The 20,643-nt window shown below is 37.0% G+C and overlaps 1 protein-coding gene across 11 annotated transcripts in view; it reads right to left on the bottom strand.

The window, feature by feature from the left end:
• METTL8 (methyltransferase 8, tRNA N3-cytidine) overlaps positions 1-20,501 on the bottom strand; it is a 30,567-nt gene extending 10,066 nt beyond the window's left edge. For 5 of the 11 annotated variants that reach the window (XM_067299074.1, XM_067299076.1, XM_067299078.1 and 2 more), the window contains exons 1-5: positions 20,222-20,501; positions 19,507-19,621; positions 12,346-12,501; positions 5,878-5,996; positions 434-831 (exon numbers count right to left, since the gene is read on the bottom strand). In XM_067299074.1, coding sequence (XP_067155175.1) covers positions 434-831; positions 5,878-5,996; positions 12,346-12,501; positions 19,507-19,511 — 678 coding nt within the window. In that variant the 5' untranslated portion in view covers positions 19,512-19,621; positions 20,222-20,501. Of the gene's footprint in view, positions 1-433; positions 832-5,877; positions 5,997-11,859; positions 11,950-12,345; positions 12,502-19,506; positions 19,622-20,221 lie in introns of those variants that run through there. The other 6 variants (XM_067299075.1, XM_067299077.1, XM_067299079.1 and 3 more) reach the window with 6 other exon arrangements.
• Between the last annotated feature and the right edge of the window lie 142 nt (positions 20,502-20,643).

The raw sequence follows: 20,643 nt of genomic DNA, 5'->3' as shown, positions 1-20,643 counted from the left end.
ACTCTCATATCACTTCTCCTATGACCAGGTTTCTCCTCAATATCTTTCCAGTGCTAAGAAAGAACACAACCCTCAGAAACAACTGCATAGGAAAATGCAATATTCTTGTGCAATTTCACCATTTGGACAGAATATGTTGACTATGGAGAACATAGCATTTTAAGAGAGAATTTTCTTTAGGAAATTAGAAACCCAATTTCAAGTGACTTTCAATGGAATCTGGCCATCTAGCCCCAGATCCTAATTTGGGAGAAGCTTTCAAGGAGAAACAAAGCCCAGATCCTAGGTTCTTCTGAAAGGTATTGCCTTAAATGAATGTCGTACTTTAAGTTCTGAATGTTTACTTCTTGATAGTTACTAAGCATCTTTATCCATACTTTTGAGCAATTATGTGGAGTTGTAAATCATGGGTGGAATGTTTGCAGTGCATTACCTCTAACACTCTGTAAGCAGCACCACTACCAGGGAAGGATTCTAGCTCGCCAAGTTGCTCTCTACAGTTTTTACCCTGAGGATTGTCAGTAACAGATTTTGCTTGTTTTTTGTTATATATTTGTCCTTGTACAGAAGTAGAGTCTTCCCCATAATTATTCTTCCAGTATTCTTCTCCTTCCTCAAGCATTCCAGGAAAATCCTGGTGAGGAAAACAGCTGGTACTATTTATTTTTATGGATTCTGAAGATTTTTCCTCTGTTTTCAACTGTTCTCTCTTTTTTTCTGGAAGAATTTCTGGGAACTCCAGAAACAGCCAATTGCGATCCTTGAAAAAGTTATTTTTATGAGTCTTATAAAATTCATTCCAGTATTTACTGGCTTCTTTCTCATATTTATCTGAAATAAAAACAAAACAAAAACTGGGTGAATATGAGCTTAACTGCATAATAATGTAAAACAACACAGAATTAGGACCCCAAATCTACAGTTTAAGAAATGTGCTTCCCATATTGTGCACCTTTAAATAAAAAGGCATAGATTCTGGGTCTCAACCTGGTTTCACAAAAAACTCCATGAGCGTTTAATTAGATTTTATCTCACTTAGAATGGGACAGACAGACTTTCTGCATCATCAATTTTATTTGTATACAGTGACATAATAGGGCAGCATCACTAAAATATGCAGTCATGAGCTTCTTGGACAATTTTTCACACCCCAAATTATAATACCAATGCATCTGTTCAATTAAATATTTTCCATGCTTTTTCCTATTTAAGAAATACTGAATTGAAATTAATTCCTTGATTTATGAAACTCTACGAACAATTGAAAATTTATTGACAGCGACAGTCACCTCTCTAGAAAACATTAATTAGAAATCGAGTTCCGTGAACTAATCAATGCTATTGTATAGCCAATACAAAATAAATTCATTCGTACCCATTCAACAATGCAGTTTTGACAGAAAATAGCAACACATTCAGGAGCAACAGAATGGCCTTCTTACTTTGAAAACACTTCAAAAAGTTTTACAGTAGACCTTTGTGTAACTTTTAATTTATAAAACATATTCCTATGGAATCAAAGAACAGCACTGGAAAGGACTTGACCAAATCAGAGAATTCACATCCCTTTCACACAGAAGTTTGTTTAACCTGTTCTTAAACACCTCCACTGATGGAAATTGGACAACTTCCTTCAGTAATGTATTCCAGTCCTTCACCATCTATACAGTTAGAAACTTTTTCCACTATCCAACCTGAAATTTCTTTATTGCAAATCGGTTCCAGTAATTCTTGTCCCATTAACACAGCAGACAGGGAACAGATTAATCCCTTCTCTTCGCAAAACGTATTTATTTGAAGTCTTTTACTATGTCTCCCCTAAACAATCTCTTTTCTAGATTTTCTAAGCCTTTTTTTCCCACAGAAGTCATGATATTTAGACCTCTGATCATTTTAATTTTTTCTTCTCTAAACTCTAATTGATCTACTTCTTTTTGGTGCTGTACTCCAGGAAAAGACATTACCAACACAGAACAAAAGGAATATTTTATGAGTCTTACAGGCTGTAATCCTTTTTATACATCTCGGCTTGCCATTTTGCAACAGCATGACACTGCTGATTCAGCTAGTGATTCACCACAACCCTCAGATCTTCTTCTGCAAAATTACTACCTAACCAATTGTTCCAGAACCCAGTATTTTTTTCAGGAGATTATTCCTAAGCAAAGTATTTTGCACTTCAGCAAATTTAACTCCATTTCTTTCAGATCATTATTTCAATTTGTCAAGATCTTTCTCATTTCTAATCCTCTCTTTCACCATACTTGAAACACCTCCTCACTTGTTATCATCTTCAAGTTTTCATTAGTGATTTCAAGAATGGGAAACACCAAGCAGTACTGGATGCAGAACAAAATGGTGCTCTGCCCAGTACAACCCTCCATTCTGAAAGGAACTCTCTAAGCGTTCATTCACCCAGAAGTAGTTTCATTAGATCCTTCTCATCTAACTCGCTTATGAGACGTTCAAGTAAAACACAGCTGAAAGCCTAATTAAGGACAAGTTTTACGACATCTGCTGTTTTTTCCTTATCTCCAGGGCTCACAACCTTCTCCAAGAATGAAATTAGCCTGGTTTTATATCACTTCTTCTTGAAAAATATTTGTTGGCCAGTATTCATCTCCTTTGTTCTTCCAAACCCAGTGTCTGCAAGCACTTGATTATTCCTTCCAGTATTTTTCCAGGAATTAAAACTGTAATTCTCTGACTCTTCTCTCCCCACCTCCTTTTTTAAAAAGGTAAATAGTCTCTTTCCTCCTTTTCTGGTCATCCATATACTCTATGGATGTGCTTTGTAACCTGTTCTTTCTCAGTACTAGAATAAGTAGTCTTCTCACTAGTATTAATTGTGCTAGCCACTAGACTGCAGCTAACCCTTTCAAAGGAAGGCTGATAAAAAGATAAGAATTTCAGCTTTTTCAGCATCTCTTTTGTTGATGATTTTCCCTTCTTTATCTCTTCTGCTAAGTACTGAACCAAATCTTTTTCTAGTTTTTCCCTCATTCCCAAAAGCATTTACAGAATTTTTCTTGTTACCCTTGACATCTCTTGCTAACTTTACATCATATAATGTATTATCTTTTTGAATCTGTCCCTACACACTCATACTACCTGTTTATTTACTTTTTAAAATATAGTACAGAGTACATATATGGTGCATTTCACCTATTATGCTCATTTAAATCTTAACATACTATTTCCTAAATTGTTACAGCTTTTTAAAGATAAAAAAGGCTGAAAATAATATTAGACACACAGACAAGCAGTGGAAAGTGGCAAAGAGGTGGCAGAATGCCTTGTCCCAAAAATCTGCATAATTTTTAAAAATTAACATTTAATACATCCAATCGTATTATTAAAGGACAAGACTCAGCCACGTTGAATAATTGTACAGAGTTGTTTTACAATGTCAGTGCAGAGTTAATTGAGGTCATATATACCAGATTTCAATAGTCTTAAGTTGCACATTCATAGAGATTGCTCAGCTCAAAGATAAAAACAAACCTTCTGTTCAAAAGATTCATAAATCATCACCACCCCTTGCTATAGTCACTATTTTTCCACAGGTTTCCTCAGAACCCTTGTATTTAAATTCCCAGCAAGTTTTCTAGATTTCTGAATGTATTTAGTAAAGGAAAGTAATGACTGAAGTCAGCCTTCAAATTGTATTAGTATGGTATTAAATTGGTTCAAGTGAAATGACACTGTACTTTCCACTCCTGCTCCACTGTGTAATAGCCACTCATGCAGTATTCCTATAAATTCTTTTTCCAACAGATGTTACCAAAACCATAATTATTGTATCAACTCTACTAACAGTTATTTTCTGAATTCATTAGAAGATAACATTAAATGTTACTTGCCAGTTCAACAACTTTGTACTCTTAACTTTATTTTGTTAGTCTCTGAAAGTTTCCTAAAACAGAGTGGGCAGTCAGCCTCTTGGCTCTTGGGGTTTTCTGGGGGAGAAGGAAGGTTTGCTCATTTTATTTTAAATAGCTGCCTGACTACTGAATTTTCCAAAGCATGTAAAAATCACAGAACTAACGAATGTGTAAGCTTCTGAAACAAAAACAATCTTTTACTTGGTCTGTTTGTTTTTTCTTCTTAGTAGAATCTATTATGACATGTATTTGATACTACAGCCAGTGGTCATGTCTGAGAAGAAACTGGACATGTTAGTAAGTATACCAAATACGTAAAACCAGTATCCAAAGTTCATTCAGTTTTACTTCTCCTGTTTTACTGAGGCTCACCAGAACTACTCTGTTTTAGTGATATCATAGTATTATGGAAATCTGTCTTTTCTTCCCCCCTTTTTGTAATTTTCAAGGCCCCAAAATAACCTGCTCATTAGCTTCCGTCTAGTTCATTGTTAACACAAATAGACCAAAATGTACTTCCACTTGCAGAATGAAGCTGAAGCTTTTTGAAGGAACAATATCAGCAGTGCTCACCTATTCAAGTTTTAAACAGAGAGGCATTCATGGGAAATGTCTTTGGATTCTTGTATTTCTTGGTAATAGACAAATGCCTGATTATTTCATTTCTAACAAGCAGGAACTACGTTCTAATTGATTGTAGATGAAGAGCAAAAGGTTCCGTGAGCCGCATGGTTAAACAGATTACTTTTTAACCATGAGCACATTTTCAACTGTTTCATACAAAAACAATGAAAATATTAGATGTTAATTTTGAAAAACAAATATTGTCCTCCTGGATTTGGACAATGAATGAGAAAGGCAAGAACAGAAAAGGGCAAGATGACAGGAAGGCCCAAAATAGGGTCAATTTCAGCTTACTACGCAATGACTCCTTCCCATCAGCTATCATCAAAAATGACTGCCTGTTCTCTGTAATAAAACACAAAAACGTAGGAGTTGGAAAAAAAGAGGCCTCAGTTCCAGAGCATTCAAAGTGATGAAGGGCACACAATCCAAGATACATTCACAGGTAATTCAAATACAGTCCAGCATGTGCCCTAGTTGTATCAATTAAACTGAGCCTGGGGTCATAAACACACTATCTAATTCGACAGCTTCAAGATACACTAAGTAAACTGATGCCCAGGCCACACACAATAATTGTTTTCAGAATATCTATCTAAAAACAGAACAAAATAAAAATCCAGTTTTCTATGTTACAATCAACTTAGTACTCCAGCTTTGGCATACAAAACTATCAAAAAGTTTGGTCTGAAGTTTAATTTGCCCATTTGAACCTAAAGCTATCATTCTTCAGAAATGCAGAATACATTAAGTTTTCCCTCTAAAGACAGGCATGAAATTCCTTAATCATTTATAGAGTAGACTCTGCATGATGCATGGGAACACCTTCCACCTGAAGTGAGCACACTGCTTCCTGAAGCACTTCCAGCTGCCCAAGGCACCAAGCTGGAACCAGTAACATAACTTTCATGGTACTTAGCTGAAATATGGGCTATGTAGAAACACTAGCCCTCTAAACAGTGCACAAATCATTACAAAGGATTTGAATATTGTGCATGGGAACTTTAGATCTCAGTACCCCAGCTGGCTGCAAATTCACTTCTTTTTGTGAACATAACGGTCTGTGTGGTGGAAGTTTTATTCTGAAGCACTGCAAAAGGAGTGACAGAACTGGCAATTGCAACATGCTGACTTCATTGTTTTACATAAAGCCTGTTGCCCCAGGAAAAGGCAAGATTGCTCCAATAAATAACTGAATTGCGAGCAAAATACATTTTGAGACAGTCCTTTAAGACAACAAATGAAAACAAACAAAAGATAAGGAAAATTTAAAAATTAAAGGAATGCTCTTGAATTTTTAAAGCATCTTTAAATGCTTTAATAGATGGTATTAGAATAGTAATTTTTAAGCCATTATGCAATTTCTTACCTTGGTCTTCTAACTGGACTTTCACAAGTGAGTTCTCTGCTGCTTTGTCCTTGGCACGCTCTTCTTCTTCTTGAGACCACTGCATGTGGTCCCTGCAAAATGGTAGTTGAAGAATCTGCCTTTAAACATGATTTTGCTTAATATTTTGGGGGTTGGGGGGGAACAGTCACAAATTAGCTACATTGTTTATTCCAATATTACAGAAATACATTCTTATGTAAGATGCTCCTTCAGTTGAACCCAAAGAAATCTGGAACTCCAACAGCTCTGGAGGGTGTTTTTTGCTTTCCTCTAAGCTCCAGTAGCCACAATCCTGACAGATAGTATAATGCTCTCTCCTAGCCAGTGATCTTAGTAGCTGATCATTTTCATCAACTCTGTTGTACACTGTCTTTTTGTTCTTTCTGCAAGATACTCTCTAGACTTCCCTTTGCTCAATAATTTGTCATATTAACGGTGATAAAAACTGTAGTGTCGCTTCCTTGTGTTATCATGCTAGCCTTATTTGCCTAAGCTACCCTGTATGAAACAAATTCATTTTGTTCAAGTAATGTACTACATATTACATTTCAGCAAAAACAGTGCATCACCTAAGCTTTTCCACTATAAGCTGACAGTTACAGCATTTGGCACCTGATAACCTGAAATGTGTCAAACAGAACCATACTTCCTGGGAACTCACTCAACAATTTCATGGTAAGCAGTGGTTTAGGGAGATGTTTTGTAGTATCTATGCTTGTTTATATTATATTTCAATGGAATCAGCATCATGTAAAACAGTGCTATAGTATAAACAGTCTAAACTTGATAAAATATTTAGCTCTCTATGATCTGCAAACAATCACTGTGGAGCTAATAAACAAAGGAGTCAAGATTTCAAAAATCATTATTCCTACATTTCAAATACTTTTATTTTTTGAAATGCAAACAAATGACCACAAGGTCATGACCACTGACAGAGTTAAAAACTAAGTTTCAGTGTGTTATACATAAAAATTAATTACAAGGTAAAACTCAAGTGAAATGTTAAGAAAAACTTTCCAGCTGAAGTGGTAGGCACTTTTTTCTTAAGAATGGAATTAACATATAGGATATAGGGTTTATAGGAGCGTATTTTGAGTATCCCATTGGACTTGTATCTGACTTGGATATAGACCTATCAGCAAAGACCCTGATGCAAGAAACCTCTCATATTACTAATGTTTATGATGGGAGGAACAAAGGTCATTTAGCTAAGTAATCAGCTGTTCATGAAACAGGGAACATACTCCACCTATTCAAGCAGAATAAGTGGAATTGCTGGAACACGATTTTACCTATTCAGGGAACAGAGACAGGAAACACTTAAAAAGGGAGAATAAGACATCTGTAAGAAAAGACAAGCAGTGCTGTGATGGTTCCAGGGTCTACACTATGTATATTTGTGTGAAGCAGTTCACCTAATGTTATATTAATCCATTAAATGTACACAGAACCAAGCCAAGACCTGACCCTGATTACCCAGCTCCTGCATTCCCTGCAGATTCTGTTTGGATCAGGCCACAATGGGGAGTGCCCAAAAATGTCCTGGCAGCTTTTCAAAATGAAGCAGCTGTTCCCTCAAATCTTTCAGTCTAAAGACAGTTTTAGAAATACTATTAAATTAGACAACAGAATTCAAGTAATCTGTTAGACCCTAAACCTCCTGAAATCAGTTAAATGAAAGCCTATGACTAAAATTCCATTGGTTACAGTGGGAGAAGGAACAATGCACCAACTTGAAAGGGGCTGATTGTCTCTACAATCTATCTAGCATCCTCCTGTCCTATACTTGGTGACATACAGGTAGTTTAGGCCTTACGTGTTCCTCTTTGTTAATTGTGGGAGACTAATTGGCATGTATTTGTCTGCTTGCCTCAGACTTCCTCATGTTTCCTCATGTTTGCCTCAGATTTCCTCATGTCTACTGAAATATTTCTCATTGTTATCCCCTACAGGTTGCCTCTCCCCTTTCTGTATTTGTTCATATACAAAATATTCCTGCATAGTGTCAAGGCACTGAAAGATGTACTGTAGTAGAATAAAACTGAACCACTGAAGCATTACCAGCCAACCATCCTCTTGGAAAAACTTGCTTCCCTCATTGCTGTTTTTGACCTTGCCTATTCTAGCAAGCTGAAACCAAGGACTATTCAGATGGCAATAGTATCTGTCAGAAGGGCAGACTGTATGTCTTGCTCGTATGCTTGATCAATTTTAACACATCATCACATGTCTGTTAGAGCCCTTATATACTCCACATACAGTATTCTATGTGTCTGAGGTTCTCTATCTTAATCGACAATTCTTTTTTCCTTTTGTATCTCCTTGGGATTTTCCTGAAGCTGAAGAAGTATCTCTTGGCTCTATTCTAGAAGCATCCATATGAAAGACATCATACACAACTATGGGACAGCAGCAGCAACACGTCTTGACTAAAATCTGTGAGAGAGTGGAAATGGCATAGCTCTTATGTAAACTATTTAAGTAGCTTCAGTGCTTAAAATGAGACAGCTTCTTCAGCATTGTAAGCTAGCATAAACACAGAATACAGAGGAATTTTAAGCATGGAAGTGTTTAAATTCAGAAGTGTTTTAAGCTGAACTTTGACAGTGGTAAAGCAAGGTCTCCATTTTAACCACATCAGGAACTGTTAACACAAGTAGACATGATGCAAGATCAGGCAATGCTACTTTCAGTTCAGCTTGCTCAACTTATCCCTTTTCCATTAACCTGTTTGCTAACGTAGTGTCTAATTATCTTCAAACCCCTAACGTGAAAACTAAGCCAATTACTAACCTGAATGGAATAAGAAACTTTTTGCTCCTATGTTCAGCATCATTCAGTACTTCTCTCTCTGAATGACAGAAAAGTACCACAGCAAACATCTAAAGCATTAGTGCCCAAATTTAATTTGCTTAGTATTCCTAGCAGCAATGGTGGCAATTCTTGGCTCCCTGTCAATTCACGTAAACAGGCAAAAAGATGGGTGTTGTTTTATAAACTACCTAACAAGATGAATGGAAAACAAGAGGGTATATGAATCCTCATACATAATACTAGGAAAGATCTGTTCCTTGTGCCTACCCTACATGATCTATTCAGCTCAACCACTACTCATCCTGATTCTCCTTGTTTCCCTAAGAAGAACCCTGATGATTCAGCCAGCTTCAGATCCAAGTAGCCCCCCCAATTTCACAGCCAGGTTCTTGATTTATCAGACTTTCGTGCAATCCATGCAATCTCTATTCCAACTTCCTCTGTTGCATCTGTTTCCCTTGGGAGCTATATGGATTCATCTACAGATCCACTGCCTAACTAACCCTGTTCCCAACAGATCTTTGCACCCCCCATTGTCACACCCATCTTCACAATTCATCCCAACCACATGTATCATAGTTTGAGAACTCTGTATTACTCTGTCATCGAAAGCAAGAAAAACTGAAGCTATACATGATCAGCTATTTGGAAGGAAATTAAAAAAATGAAACAAAACTGAGTTTTGCCTAGGCACAATGTTACAGAAAAAGGGTGGCCTTTTTCTTAAAATCTATTCCTACCTAGATAGACTATACAGCCTACATTTGAATCAGCTTTCACACAAATAAAGGATTTTTCCACCTAACAGCAGGTACTGAGTCTGGAAGATGCTTAGAAACTATACTACATACAGATTTATAGAACAAAGATAGAGACTTTACACTCAAAACACAATTACCAGCCAGCTTTCAGCTTCCTTGAACAAGGAACCAGATTTGGCCTTGAGGTGGTATGTGTACCATGGCTTGGGAACCTCTAGTTTAGAAAAGAATAATAATGTATATGAATCACAGAATGTTTGAGGTGGGAAGGGACCTCTGGAGATCATCTAGTCCAACTCCCCTGCTCAAGCAGGGTCACCTAGAGCACGTTTCCAAGGATTGTGTCCAGACGGCTTTTGAATATCTCCAAGAAAGGAGACTGCACAACCTCTCAGGGCAACCTGTTCCAGTGCTCAGTCACCCTCACAGTAAAGAAGTTTTTCCTCATGGATGGAACTGTCTGTGTTTCAGTTTGTGCTCGTTGCCTCTTGTCCTATCACTGGGCACCACTGAGAAGAGTCTGGCCCTATCCACTCTATACCCTCCCTTCAGATACTTATACACACTGATAAGGTCCCCCTTCAGTCTTCTCTTCTCCAGGCTGAACAGTCCCAGCTCTCTCAGCCTCTCCTCATGAGAGAGATGCTCCAGTCCCTTCATCATCTTAGTAGCCCTTTGCTGGACTCGCTCCAGGAGCTCCATGCATCTCATATTGGGGAGCCCAGCACTGGACACAGTATTCCTGATGTGGCCTCACCAGGGCTGAGTAGAGGGGGAGGACCACCTCCCTCAACCTGCTGGCAATGCTCTGCCTAATGCACCCCAGGATACCATTGGCCTTCTTGGCCATAAGGGCACACTGCTGGCTCATGGTCAACTTCTTGTCTACCAGCACTCCCAGGTCCTTCTCAGCAGAGCTGCTTTCCAGCAGGTCAGCCCCCAGCCTGTACTGCTGACTGGGGTTATTCCTCCCCAGGTGCAGGACCCTGCACTTGTCTTTGTTGAACTTCATGAGGTTCCTCTCCGCCCACCTCTCCAGCCTGTTGAAGTCCCTCTGAATGGCAGCACAGCCCTCTGGTGTATCAGCCGCTCCTCCCAGTTTGGTATCATCAGCAAACTTGATGAGGGTGCATTCTATCCCATCATCCAGGTCATTGATGAAGAAGTTGAACAAGACTGGACCCAGTACTGACCCCTGGGGGACACCGCTAGCTACAGGCCTCCAACTAGACTCTGCACCGCTGATCACAACCCTCTGAGCTCTGCCATTCAGCCAGTTCTCAATCCACCTCACTGTCCACTCATCTAGCCCACACTTCCTGAGCTTGTCTATGAGGATGTTATGGGAGACAGCATCAAAAACCTTACTGAAGTCAAGGAAGACAATATCCACTGCTCAGCTAAGTTCAACTTGCATATCTTACCTCATCAGTTAAGCCCAAGTTTAAAGACAAATAATAATAATGAAGATTTTACTGTATTAATTAGAAGACAATCATTTGTGTCACTGTTTTCTTTGATAACCTTTTTGATTTAGTAGAATTTTATTAGGGACACTTTTGAAATAATTTAGGTTATATTTACCTAATTAACAAATAAAATGTACTTCTAAAACAAAAACAAACAGTAAATTGGAATTTTCATTTCAGTGGAAAGATGCTTCCATGATGCATCAGATCTGAGTGCCAGCTAGTCTAATACCTTCTCTGACAGCTGTCAGCAGTGTACACCTCTGAGCAAAGTATAAGAACTTCAGAAGATTACTGTTATGAAGCAAAGAGAATACATCTCATTGTCCCATCTTGTTCTTCAGCCTTCAAGGAAGCTTAAGCCCTGAAACATGTCATCAACTACCCTTCTGTTTCAATAGCATTTCCAACATGTTTCTTGTAGCTGGCATTTGGTTATCATTAGTCATGTCCGGTCCCTTTTCAAGTATTGCTAAATCCTTGTTCTCAACAATTGTGTGTTGCAGAGTTCTAAAGCATATTAAAAAATGACACAGAAAAGAATTTCTTATATAGCCTCTGAATTCCCCCAATTCTGTTTTCACCAAATACCCTGTGTTTTTGAGTTATAAACTGTGGGAATAAAAATTCCTGGTGTTCCTAATCTGTACCACTTACTGTTTTGAATACTTTTATCTTATTCATCTCCACTCCAAGCTCAAAAATCCTAGTCTTTTTGATCTTCCTTTATAAGACAGTTTTCCCATTGCACTGAACAGCGTTCTCACTCTTCTCTGAGCCCCATTAATAATAAAATACCTTTTAGAGATGGAGAACCACTGCTGCAAATCGAGGCACTTCTTAACTGACTAACATTTACATGTTAATGTTTTCTCTATTATTACGTCCCTTATATATGTTAAGATTTGACTTACTTTTTTGACTACAATCATCTGTTGTATGGCAATCTCTGCCGAACTATCTGTAACATCTTCAGCACACCTTCGCAAGTTAAAATAATTAACCTTAGAAGAACACAAGTAATTTACATATTCCTTCTGATATTGCATCAATTCTACAATACAGTACTAATCTGGTATGCAACATTATAGCACCTAATTAATAACTTTCTGCTACGACAAAATGGACTACTTACTTTTCTCTACACTTTCTGTCTCCTAACTCATTACTGACCTATAACAATATTTTGTCTTTCATTGCTCAGTAACTTTTTATGCAAGTCACTGAGAGCTCCATAACTGTCAGGTTAGTTCTGACAGTCTAAAGTTCTCTCTAGCACTACCTTTTGACATCTGTTCTGTTAGTCCATCATTATGGATACAGAAATACCATGATTCATCATAGTAAAAAAAAGAAATATATATATATATGCAAAAGTAAACCTTGAAGAGCCATCTCACCACATGTTATGCTCAAAAACCTTAGAAGGATCAGTCAAAATCCGTGATCCCAGTGGAACAGCTGGTCGTCCACTATTCCGGTACCTCTGCTGCATCTTGCTTTTCCTCAGATATAAAGCAGAAAACCGTGTAATGAAATTCATTTTGTTCAGAGACCTACAAAACACAATTAACTCAAATTACAGTTTTGCTGTAACTTAATTGTTTATGTCACTTAGATGAGAAACTGGTCAAATAGTCAAGCACCAATATCAACTTGAATAATAATCTTTAACTATAATATTAATTTAAATGTTTTTTTAAAAATAGCAATGTCCCTTGAGCATGCTGAAAGCCCAAATAAGCCAAAAGTAGGCTACCGCAATAAAAGCAGCTGAAAGATAAATCATTTGGTGCAGTTTCAAAGACCTATCAGGCAGTGAAAAAAAAAAACAATAAAACAATAAAACAAGTTTGACATTGTACCTTTAAAAAGACAAGCAAAAAGTGATCAGTAAAGAAACCGCTTGTTCTAGTGGGAACATGTGTCATTGGACTTGACATTTTTCACCCCACTCACTAGGTTACAGTCTTCAAAAGATTTAATTCTGAAGCTGTGACTGTGGTTTTACGCTTTCATATAGGAAATTAAAGATCAAAAAAAGCATTTGTAAACATTATGCATGACAAACCATTCCAAAATTTCTACTGAGTATTGTCGTAATCCCTGTTCAATGCCTCCTTTGAAATGAATGGTTCAAAATGTTAAATTCATATTCACAAGAATTACAAAGTGCTTGAGATTTTTCTATTACATGTATAATTCTTTCTTACATTGCTGTATTTTATTTTATTTGGAGTCTCTTCATACAGTATTAATAATGAACGATAACAAGTGTGTGTATCTAGTAGGGCATTTTGTCTTGTAGGCTTTTTGGCATATTCTCGTTAATGTAGGCTTTCTAGGAGATGAGTAAAATAAAATACTCCACCTACTACTTTTACCCTGATGTGCCTTTGTTCTTTTTTCCTCCAAGAGCTCTGCATAAGATTTTAAAAAGGGGGGGGGGGGGAAAGAGAGTACTAAAAATCATTTTGAGTGCTTCTTCTGTATAAAGCATGCATACAAATATAATGTACTGGAAATACAAAATATAGTTACAAAGAAACAGGCACAGTTTAAATACAGACATTATTAAAAAACATTCTGTGCAAATTGGCTACAAAATGAAGATTTTTATCTTGAGGAAAATAGTACTATTTGATCACAAGTCTTGTACTGTGAATAAAAAAGATTAATCTGTACACATCAATACAAAACCTGGCAAAGGAATCACTTCAATTAACTGAACAATTCCTCATTTAAGGTGTACTTTTGAATGAGTCATGTTTTTTAAAAGGCCATTGTTTATTCATTTTAAGCCCACAAAAAAAGAGAAAGAGATTAAAAAAAAATAACTTTTCTCTCTATTTGTCAAAGATTAAATAAAATGTGTTTTGCCTTTTGGCTGTCAATGCCAAATATAAACCCTGTTACATTTTGGCTGCTGGGACTGCATCGTATTACCAGGGCATGGGACTTCACATTATAGTGAAAATTTAGTCCTATTAAAAAAAATTAAAACCACTTCTAATTTTAATGAGCTTATTATGGCTCTTTCTTTTTTATGTGGTTGAACAACTAAAATAATACCAGTTTACACGTAAATTACTTATATTATTACAAACCATCTGTGCTCTCTTTCTGAAAATATTCATGCATTATTATTCATAAAATAATGCATAATTATTCGTGTATATGGAATACTATAAAGTAATAGCTATGAGGCATAAAAATTAATACACCTAGGTAATTTCTGCAAGATGTAAGATTTACATAAAGGCAAAATGAACATTCTCAAACACAAAAACAAATAAAAAACAGAAAACACAAAAACCATCATCAAAAATTATTATTAAATTATAGAAATGCCTGGATAAAAAAATCCATGATTACACTGCAAACTGTTTACAAATCCACTTCCTCCTTTAATCACTCAAAAAGACCTGAGTTAAGATCCTGCATTTTCTGTGCCAGCATTGATATTCAACATAAAATACAATGATTCAGCTGCTAGGCTAGTCACATAATTTCGCTTGGCTTTCTAAATATCTCAGTAAGAACATAAAAAGATGCACAGATGGGAAATATAGTCAGATGACTAAAATGATCTGGCATCAGTAAGAATCCAAAGATGGAGCTCTTTCTGACAATATGACCCCTTCAATAATAATTGCACAAGTTTAGTTGATAAAACCTGACACATCAAGATAATGCAAGGATAGTGGGGTGGGTAGGAGAGTTAAGTTTATTGTTGCATCCAGCGCTTATCGTGAGGGATCTCCTTGAAGACCTGCACACATCCTGAGAGCCAGAGAGATCCACAGATCATGAGATTAATGGGCAATCTGGCTACTAAAAGTTCCAAAAGCACCTAAGTGACTTGGAAGCCTAAATTACATTTTCAGAAGTGAGTCATTGCTCCCTAATTAATTTTGTTAATGAAACAAGTAACCACCCTTTCTCTTTGTCAGATTACATGATCATACCTTGAAGCAATGACAACAAGGAATATTGTTGCCTGAAAGAATTATTCCCTTCTTTGAAGTCATAGCCAGGAAAGCAAGGTGGCTTTAAGTTTGATTATTATTTATAACAATCCAACCTTCACCTTTAAAGAAATTATCATGAAACTGAATTACATTAAAAATTCCTTCAGTTTGTAAAAGCATAACTATTTTTCAGAAAAAAAAAAAAGAGAGAGAGAAACAACCCACTCACTAGCCATGCTCAAAAGTAAAACGGAAGTTTTTTTTCCCCTGGGGAGCACTGCATTTTAGCCTTTTGAATTTTGTCATTTTTACAAACACAGATCACATCCTCGCTTTAGTTGAGAATCTGATAGAAAACAACCTTTAAAAAAAAATCTCCCCTCTCCTATCAATCTAACTCAGCACCATTAGTACAGTTTTGTGATGGTGGACACACAAAGGAAGGTATACATGTTAACTACCAGCCAGATCTGAAATAATACTGTTTTAACTGATGTCAGCATTGAAACCTTTGAGGGATCATCTCCACAGAGAAAAAACTAGAGATGCAGGAGAAAAAGAACTGTTCTAATCTTGTTTTTAAACAGTAAATTATGCACCAAAACATACTGTAAACCACTTCACTGCTGAGTAAAAATGCTTGAGAAGTATCAGTTCTGAAACAGATGTCAGAAAAAAAATTCATTTTTGTCTGAGAATCTAGTTCCAGCAAACTTACTGGGTGAAAACATTTGGACATTTGATGGACTACAAAGCTAACAACTCCTTCCATCTGCAGCCATTAAGTCTAACTCTAAGAGTTGCTGTTATAAAAAGAAAAATTAGACTATATTAGGAATAATATGTGCTGTTTATGTTACATTTCTAGACAGAGAAATATTCTGAAAACAATGAACTTCATGCAATTAATTCCTCTACTTGGCACTAAGAAGCTTATCTACACAACATTTGCCAGTTAATCTCCAACACTCTCCTGTAAAGCATATATTGACTGCTTTTATTACCTTTGAATACTACCAAAGCTCAGAACGCCTTAGTTACAAAAAACAGATGCAAGTGGTAAAAGAGCAATCATGAACACAAAGTGAAAAAATACCTTAAGAAAATGATAACACAGAAGAGATGATTATGAATTATCAGTGTATATTTTTAAAATACACATATGCTAATATTTGAGATCTGGACATAATCCAAAAACAGCCCAAATCAAGTGAAAAAATGATATAGTGGACTTACTGTCAAACAGACTTATTTATGCCTTGTGAAGTACAGAGAAGAATACAAGCCCTTTCTGGGCTTCTTCCATAGGACAGACAACTGAGAGAAGTCTTTAAATACTTTAGAAAATAAAGATGAAGATTTTTCCACAGAACTGATATATTATACAGCTGGGTAATAGTAAAGAAAATCAAGTAAAGAAACTAGAAAATAAAACAGAGGATCTGGAATAAAATCAAGGGCTTTGCATCTTATGCAATAAAGTAACATAGGAATTTGGAAGAGGGAAGTGGAAATGGTGGAAAACCACATGAGAGGAAGCATATGAACTCCGGGAAACTTTAGAGGCAAGATGGAAGCAGACTAAAAGGAGCTTGGGAGGAAAGTCTTCTTTGAGAAGACCTAACATAGCATTTACTAATACAACTGTTTTTCTGCTATTTCTGGAAAAGGCCACAGCTTTAAAAAAAAAAAAAGGGCATTATTACAAAAAGACAAACTGAAGGCTTAAAATGCTATTATGCTTTGCAAAGTGACTAAACGCCCTCTTGGGGCTTCATGATTAGTCTTTCAATTATGTTGTTTCAAATGTGCACAATTTTTTTGAAGTATAAGCTATTTCACTTTTCAAACCCAGCAAATCTAAAACCCAAAACTGTTTTTCCTTCTCATGCATCATCACTGCGAATGATGTAGGCCTTCTTGTGGGCACACAATTACCTTAGTAAAACTTAACTACACAGCTCTGACTACCAAGGGAGAAAGAAAAACAAAACAAAAAATACATATATTTTGATGAATAAGGGCAAACAGAGTATTTTATTATTCTGACTCCTGTAGAGGGAATACAGTTAACATCAGTTAAAAAGCTACATTTTTTTTAATATAAAAGCAACAAATATGATTCTAAACTCATACAGAAACGTTGAGTAAGAACACTTTGTTCTTACACCACTTTTCATGTGGCCCATTAAAAAAGCTCCAGGAGAGAGGAAATATTTTATACGAGGGGAGAAGATTTTGTATTCTCTTGGCCGTACCTTTCAAACCAAGAAGTACTGGAAGTAAGGAAATAAATCCTATAAAACAGCCCATTTACTGAAAACATCTACTGGAATTATACACGCAGAAGATCAGTAGCTGAACTTGAAGAAACATTATTTGGGACAACATAATGTACTATATAATCACTTCTCAAAGTAAGAAAGCAAACAGAATGCTACTATGGACAATTATTACTATTTATTTTCCTAATTTTGTATTCATGGAGAATTGTTTCTCCCAATACCCCTGTTATGCTCCTATATAAATCATTTTTGCAATATCTTATAAAACCACAAATTTTAAAAATAAAATAATAAAAATCCACTTTAGTTTTTTAAGAAGCAATCACTACATCATTCCTACAAAAAGGGGAAAACATGTTCTTCCATGAGATTACCAAATGCAATATTAATTCACATTGGCATATGTATCTATTTATCTGGGAAGACAGTAGGAGCAAGGAAGCTTTCTGCCCAGTACTGAGGGAATGAACTATACTAGCTAATGTTCTTAAACTAATGTAAAAATAGTTTAAAAAAAAAATGCAACTAAAGAGAAAATAATGACAGCTGCAAGATCAAAAAGACATGAATGGCTAAAAAGGAAGGAAGGAACAGGTACCTCAGAAATAAAGTTATATTTTATTTACTGAATCTTTAATCAATTAATATAAGTGCCATAAGCTTGAAGCAACTAACAAAAGCATTTCATTTAAATCAATTTTATGGATAAAATTGTGCAGTTCAGTTGCTATAAGTGACTAATATAATTTGTTTCATCCTAAACTAACCTGAACTCCTATTTCTTTTTTCACTTACAAAAAGAGCTCATAAAACATTCTGACAGAAGCTTTTCAGAAAATGCTGATTCAATAAAATCAAAACGTTTTTCAGAAATGTACTGATTTTGTTGACACTTTATTATAATGGAACACTTTTATTATTTCTTTGAATGTTGAAAGACTTTGTTTTGACTAGGTGAAATGTTTTGCTGATATTGTGTCATTTCAATTTATAGAGATGTTTTGACTTTACTATCAAAGAGTATTTTTATTTTATAATGAAGTTTCAGCACAGTATTTTAACCAAATTCAAAACATTTCAATTTGTGAAAAATATCATGATTTCAACTTTCATTCCAACTGAAGTTAAAACCATATTTTGATAGCCTAGAATCTTTCTTGGAATGGAATTTCCACTTTTGTTCTGGATCTATTTGTAATAGCATTCTCAGTGTTAATTGCTCTACTATTTAGTGTTTGTATCACCTACTAATGGTACATTCAGAAACTGCAATTATAAATGTTATGACTAAAAGAATCTGAAAATAGAAATTAGGAAGATACTGGTCGCCTTGTACAAAATTCTTAAATACGGCACATTAATGTGAAGAGGGAAATTCTCAGATAATGCTTTAGGTCACAATCCTGCAAACATCTACGCATTTGTTTAACTTTACAGACAAAGTGTCTCCTTACATAGCAATGAGCATTTGACATATAAAATTTAAATACATAAATATTCTGCCCAACCCGCCCAAAGTAAAAGGAATTCTTAACTCTTTCCCCCCATTTTTCTATTTTTCTCCTTTTTTCCCATGAGGCAATTCACCTCCCTTTCAGTTATTTATACAGCAGAACATAACACGGAACTGACTCAACAAAATAATCTGTTTGCCAGTTCAGCATCAAGAGGAAGTCATCAATGATAAACACAGCTCAGGAATGAGGTTTCTTAGTTAACCTGTGCACCCTCTGCTGGCTGGTGCTATGGCAGAAAAAAATGTTGAATTTATGTATATACACTGTGAAGATAAGTTTAAATCTTCAAATAGATCTTTCAATCACTGAAATTGTAGAAATTACTGTTGAAAAGCAAAGTACTGAACGTATAACTGTATCAACTAACAGAAGATGATTTGTCTTAAATAAAACACATTTTTTCTATTGTTAAAAGATGCTTAGGACAGAGATATCAACATGAATTTTACAATGGCCATAATTTACACTGAAGAACCTCAGTAATTTACATCTCTGCAAGACTCTGGAAGTCTAAATGGACTTTGCTTAGGTACAACCTGTCTCAGGTCCAGGTCACTCCCAATGTTGCAGATCCACCCTTGAGCATACCATCAGTAACCTGCTCTTTAACAGAATAATTGCAACCACCACCTTTGCATTTAGCTCTCTTCTTTGAAATAATTGCACAGCATCAGGACATCACAATTTAGGACTCTCTATTTTGTTATAGTATCAACTAAGACCACAGATTCCACTCAGGGATCTACAAGAACAGTCATGGAACATAGTATCAGCAGCTCCCACATTACCCCATTTGAGAGCCTTGCCACTGGCAGGGAAGGCGGGTCAGTTTTTTGCATTCAGTGTTCAGTTTCTCTGCTGGCAAGTGCTGTCAACGATGGTGACAACTTTTGTGATGTAGCTCTAAAAATAAAAAAACAAAGTATCATGCACCTCAAGAAATTGCTGTTGAGACCTTGAACCTGAAGAGACCTAAATAATTTTAAATAAGTTATTTAAAATCCCACGCACAAGTCCATATACATTCAGTCTAACCCAACAGTATCCAGAATCACTACTGGTTGATGCCACAATTGTACGGCTGAACATCATTTGTAACTTAAAATTCAGGTTTTTACACAGAAGAATCATCCGTGGAGAAACAAAACAACTTTCTGGCATACAGTACTATCCCCATCCTCCCCCAAAACCCAGAGAAACCACCACAGTCTCTGACTGACTCCCCGGGAAGGCCCCAGCGGCCCGGGGGGTCCCAACGGCCGCCCCGCGCCGCGCCCGACCCAACGGCCGCCCCTCGGCATCGCGGGAGGCCGCTATGCCACACCGGGAAAGCTTCAAATCCCCTCGCGCAGCTGGGAAGCACTTTACTTTTCATCAGAAAAAAAACGAAAACAAACGAGGAATTAAATTAGCTTTTTTTTTTTTTTAACTAAGCTATCTCTAACAACTAGTAGTTGATAACTTCCCTGCTGTTACAAAATAAACCGAAGGTAAAATACTTACATCTAAGTTTCATATGCCAACGCGCGCTGTATTTCTTCAGCCCTTCCCTCAACGCAGTCAGCAGAGGCGGCACGGCCGCAGGGGAGCCCGCCGCCGCGGGGACGGTGGGGGCAGCCCCGCGGGCGCTCTCACACACCTCACGCAGCGGAGCCCTCCTCTCAACCCGGCCGCCTCGTTACGGCGTTTCGCTACCAACCAAACCGTAAGAAAACCGTACGCAGTCGAGCCCACCCGCTTGCCTCCCACGCCGCGGACTCGCTGGCAGCCATGCGGCCGCGGCGCCGCCCCCGCCGCGGCCCAGCCCCCCGGGGCGGAGCGGGGCGGGAGACGTAGTCCGGGCGCGCCGGGAAAACTACCGTACCCGGCGGGCCGCGGAGCGGGGCGGGAGACGTAGTCCGGGCGCGCCGGGAAAACTACCGTAC

The sequence above is a fragment of the Apteryx mantelli genome, chromosome 6, assembly GCF_036417845.1.
Source record: "Apteryx mantelli isolate bAptMan1 chromosome 6, bAptMan1.hap1, whole genome shotgun sequence".
NCBI lineage: Eukaryota > Metazoa > Chordata > Aves > Apterygiformes > Apterygidae > Apteryx > Apteryx mantelli.
The sequence above is the reverse complement of the archived record's forward strand: the minus strand, read 5'-3'. Positions and strand labels throughout refer to the sequence as shown.